This window comes from Penaeus japonicus, unplaced genomic scaffold (genome assembly GCF_977035675.1).
Source record: "Penaeus japonicus unplaced genomic scaffold, GWHDUDI00000001_assembly GWHDUDI00000002, whole genome shotgun sequence".
Taxonomy (NCBI): domain Eukaryota; kingdom Metazoa; phylum Arthropoda; class Malacostraca; order Decapoda; family Penaeidae; genus Penaeus; species Penaeus japonicus.
In genome coordinates, this window is record NW_028234404.1 from 35,270,793 (window position 1) to 35,275,759 (window position 4,967).

General features: G+C 44.1%; 1 protein-coding gene across 1 annotated transcript; it reads right to left on the minus strand.

The window, feature by feature from the left end:
- Positions 1–1,874: 1,874 nt before the first annotated feature.
- LOC122244855 (uncharacterized) lies at positions 1,875–4,578 on the minus strand. Its single transcript, XM_043002825.2, has 4 exons — positions 4,516–4,578; positions 3,690–4,156; positions 3,038–3,284; positions 1,875–2,322 (listed from the first exon to the last, which is right to left on the minus strand). Exons 2-4 carry the CDS (start codon positions 4,149–4,151, stop codon positions 2,111–2,113), a joined length of 921 nt encoding a protein of 306 aa, XP_042858759.2. The 5' UTR covers positions 4,152–4,156; positions 4,516–4,578; the 3' UTR covers positions 1,875–2,110.
- Between the last annotated feature and the right edge of the window lie 389 nt (positions 4,579–4,967).

Here is a 4,967-nt window from a genome sequence, read left to right on the forward strand (position 1 = left end):
AGTACCAAACAAAGGTTTTAACTTATGGTAGAATACTCGCACATATATTTTAACCCTTTCTCCCGATATTCTGCGACACTACGGAAGATATATCTGAACATTTCCTTTGCATTTCCCGGACATCTTGAGTAATACCAACGCCAGCGGAAGCTTTCATCCGGAAAAATGGTCTTCATTTTCCTTCTTTTCCCCTTTTGTCTCCACTCATCTCTTCATTCTTCTTCTTCTTTTTTTCTTTTTTTGTTTTCTCTTTTTTCTGCCTACCCCAATCTTCAAATTTCATATATTTTCTCTCCTTTAAAGTAGTTTCTCCTTCCATAATTTTTGCTTGTCTGTTTTTATATCGTCTGTTTGTCTCTTTTTGTCTCTTTTACTTTTCTTTAGTTTCCCCTTCCTTTATTTGATCGTTTTCTACGTTACTTTTTTTTCGCTCTCTTGTGTTTTCCATTTTCGTATTCTTAAGTTTCCTACACTTCTTGTATCATTCCTGTATTCTCTTTCCTTTAGAATTCTTAGACTTGTCATGCCAAGATTAGTAGATCTTTAATGATTAGAATTTGATGACTGTCAGATTGGTGATGATAATGATTTAATGTTGGTGAGAATAATTAAACTATTCGGCCGGGCGAGTCGAGCAGGTAGTGACAAAGCAACCTTGATGACATTGCATCTTTCCTTTGATTTTTTTTTTTTTCTTAATGAAAAAATATGTGTAATTTTTCCTTAGCATTCTAATTTTTTTCGATGTTTTCGTTATCTTCCTTAAATATTTCTCCCCGCCCTTCCTCCCCTTTCCCCCCCTCATCCCTTCCCCTTCACCCCTCCCTTCCTCCTCTATATCCCCCTCCCTACCCCCCTCCCCCACCATTCGCTTTCCCCCTCTTAACAAATCACGCCATGAGGGAATTTCACCCCTATCAGCAGTCGCCTCTTTCCTTAACTTACAAAAGAGGGGAAAAATTATACCCTTTGTTTTTTCCCCTCATGTGTTATGGAGGATTTTATCCGTTTTTTTTTCTTTTTGTTTTTTGTTTTTTTCCTTATTTTGCGTCCCTTCAACTGATGGGAAAGGGTGGCGTTATTAGAGAATGGATGAGGGGAAGGGTGGATGGGTGTGGGGTATTGAAGGGGGTGGAGAGAGGGCAGTGGAGGGGGGTAGAGGTAGGGGATGGGGGGAAGGGGTGGAGGAAAGGAAGTGTTGGAGGCGGAGGGGGTTAAGGGAGGGAGGGGAGGAGTCAAGGAGGAAGAGAGAGGAAGTTGAAGATAAGAGGTGAAGAATAGATAGATAGAAGGAGAGAGAGAGAAAGAGAGAGATTTAAGAGGAAAAATGTGAAGAGTTTGGGGAAGGAAGATAAGGGATAGGGAGAGAGGGGGGTGGGGGTGGGGGGGCAGGGGGCAGAAGTAAGACGTTTAGCTTTGTCCTTGGACCTGAGATCAGCTGTTATCTCAAGTAGTGCTATACGTTTGGTTATCTGTGTGGGCGGGGACATACATACATATACATACATACATACACACACACAAACCCACAGGTATGTGTGTGCATAGATAGATAGATTGATTGACTGGTAGATAGAAAATAGATTAATATATAGATAAAGAAATATATATAGATAGGCAGGTAGGTCGATAGATAGATATATCATAGATAGAAAAATTGATTGATAGGCAGAGATGGATGCACACATCTAAATATTCATAGAGTATGTATATGTATATGTAGTCAGTAAGTCTGGAGAGTATCTGTTCCACTACATAATATATCTATTTCTATCCCTAAGTGACCAGGGTGGACGTGGCACCTTTCTTGAGGCTACACTTTAATTTCTCCACGGTTAGAAATGGTCAGGTCAGGTGAGGTCATATGAATGTCAGATATTCTATTAATTTTATTGAGAAATAATTCTAGCAATATCACAGTCTCACAAGACGTTATACCAATAGCATCAAAAAGACAATCATAGATCTTTTTAAACATCTTAACCATACATTTTCACCAAAAGATTTAAAAAATAAATAAATAAATAGATAAATAAATAAAAAACAGAATAGTACTTAATCATAATGACCATTACACCCCTCCCTCCCTCCCTCCCTCCATCTTGCTCCTTCACATCTGACTGAGAGCAAAGTCAACAGTATCCCTCAGTGCAGTCTCGGCTCCTCTGAGGGCGCAGTAGTCCAGCAAGCAGCCGCCCTCGCTGGTTAAAGGGAAGGCGAATACTTTACGACTAAGTTCCTCAGTCACGCCCTCGTCTACGCCCTCGCCTGTAGCAGACACACCTGCGTGTAGGTGGTCGAGCAGTGTCACTAAGTCGTTCTCTGTGGGGAAGGAGGCGTGTTGGTGATGTATTTTGTTTTGTTTTCTTATTATTATGTATGGCAGTTCTGATGTATCTAGTGTAAACTTTATCTTAAAAAAAGGTATGACAGTTCTAATGCTATATAGGTTCTATCCTAAAATATATGACAGTTCCAAGGCATTAGATATAAGCTTTATCTTAAATATATACCTCATGAACAGAACAGATAAGAAAAAAAGGTTCGCTACAAAAAAAAATAAAAATTCTATTCTCTGTAATAGTATGTCCCACAAACAGACAAAAATAACCTTACTACCCACAAATATTATGAATGAAACATGAATGAAACGAAACTGATAAGATACAAGGCAAGATTTATCTTCCGATCGTCATGTGTTTACAACTCTTTCCCACAAGGGAAGTTGGGGAGGATGAAGGAAGAGGGGGGAAGGGAAATTGGGGAGGACAAAGGAAAAGGGGAAAAGGAAGTTGGGGAGGACGAAGGAAAAGGGGGGAAGGAAATTGGGGAGGACATGTGAAATACGAAATACACACGAGTAAGGCTACCATTATACATATTATTATACTCTCTCTCTCTCTCTCACTCTAAGCAATCATGCCACCCCCCCCCCCCTTTCCCTAACCGCCTGCAGACCAAGAGCCGCGACCGAGACGCAAAACAAGGACAGAACCAAAGGCCAGGAGCATCGCCGACGAAGCCCATCGTGACTCACCCATGCTGTGGAAGTCCCTGGAAAAGCTCCCGCCGGCGCAGACGAAGCCGCGCGACGTAAACGGGATCTGCTCGAGCACGGCGTCGGTCATCAGAACCGACCGACGCTGCAGAAGGCTGTACAGAAGCGCCAGCCCTTTCGCTAGCTCCATGCCCTCCGCCGACGGGGAATCTGGGATGTGGGTTTCGCAGATGGCCGGGAAGCTGTTCAGGTCGTTCCAGCTGAGGTTTGGGGCGACGTCTGACATCTGACGAGGGGAGGTTCGTTAATCGGAGGATGGGGAGGGAGAGGGGGTGTTGGAGAGGACGAAGGAAAAGGGGGAAGGGAAGTTGGGGAGGACGAAGGAAAAGGGGGAAGTTAAATTGGGGAGGACGAAGGAAAAGGGTCAAGAGAAACTGGGGAGGACGAAGGAAAACGGGGAAGGGAAATTTGTGGAAGACGAAGGAAATGGGGTAAGGGAAATTAGGGAGAACGAAGGATAGGAGGCGTCCATGACGTCCTTGCTTAGGCTAAGGGAGTAGAAGGGCAAGATGTTGACCGGTAAGCTCGTTCTGATCACAAAACGGCACATATGATAAATATCGTAGATAACGATCGTGATAAACATGATGATGCTGATAGCTAGCCACGAGAAGCAAGGCGAGGCACTCACAAAGCGGTCCTTGAAGCCGTCGAGGCGCTGCAGGGCGCGACAAGCAGCCGCCACGATCCCGCTCAGGATCTCAGCCATTTCCGGCGTGGACCTCTCCCGCGGGAGGACTCCGCCGGCCAGCACGACTCCGCATGCAGACTCGATCCCTCCCTCCTTCTCGTGCGACCTTTTTTGACCCGGAATATTCGACGACACCGACGGCAGGTTGTTGGTCAGGAACTGCAGGATGACCTCCGTCAGCGCCGCCGCCTCGTCCGAAAGACTCGCCGTCTCTGACTTGGGCGCCGGGGCATTAATGGCTCTGGAGTCGTTTAAGGGAGTCGAGGCTTTGGTGAGCTTCTGGTTCGGATTTTGTGGTCGTCCCTGGGTCGTCGCCCGCTGCTCCGTGAGAAGGGCGCGTCCTGGATGCAGGAAGAGCAGGACGAAGCCAAGGGAGACGATGCGAACGCCAATTCTCGTCATGATAGCTAAAAAAAACAACAATAAAGTTTGTATTACTGAAGATACGCGCAATGGAATCGTAATGCACTATGGCGTTGATTACTTCATGATTTTGATATGCACTGTCAACACGGATATATATGTGTGTGTGTTTATATATAAATATGTCTGTATATATATATATATATATATATATATATATATATATATATATATATATATACACACACACATGCTGTATATGCATGGTATGTACTGAACATACACAGCTATTTACTGAATATAGCGCATGCAGAAAGCAAACGCATACATGAACATTAAAACAATGAGTATTTGACATCAGTTAAACAATCAAGCACTAACTGAAATACCAGACGACACTCACCTTGTATAGTCAACTGACCGGTATCTTCGCTACGCTGGGTCTGAGGTCGTGACGACTTGCTCTCACGTCTTATACTTGTGGAGACTGACCACTTGACACTATCTAACGAAAAATCACACCTCCCCCCCCCCCTTCTCTCTTTCTTTCTCTCTCTCTCTCTCTCTCTCTCTCTCTCTCTCTCTGTCTCATCCTCTTCCTATAATTGTATCGTTCATGTCATTCTAATTGTTACATGTATATCTTACCACATACATATAAATACATATATACACGTATGCTCATTGCTTCATCTGTCTGTCCACCCCTCTCCTACTGCCACGTCAGACATACCAGCCACATGTCACACACGTGATTTACAGACAAATCATGCATTCTTGTAAAGAGTCTCCTCTCGGGGAACAGCAGAGTGACATCTCGCTCCTCGGAGGAAGACCAGTTCTCAATCCATCATG

What these genes read in the sequence shown, in the direction of transcription:
- LOC122244855 (XM_043002825.2), bottom strand. Translation starts at nt 4,151, where the DNA reads ATGACGAGAATTGGCGTTCGCATCGTCTCCCTTGGCTTCGTCCTGCTC. An exon ending in ACGGCTTCAAGGACCGCTTT is followed by an intron (nt 3,285 to 3,689) that starts GTGAGTGCCTCG and finishes TCCCCTCGTCAG; the next exon opens with ATGTCAGACGTCGCCCCAAA. An exon ending in CAGGGACTTCCACAGCATGG is followed by an intron (nt 2,323 to 3,037) that starts GTGAGTCACGAT and finishes CCTTCCCCACAG; the next exon opens with AGAACGACTTAGTGACACTG.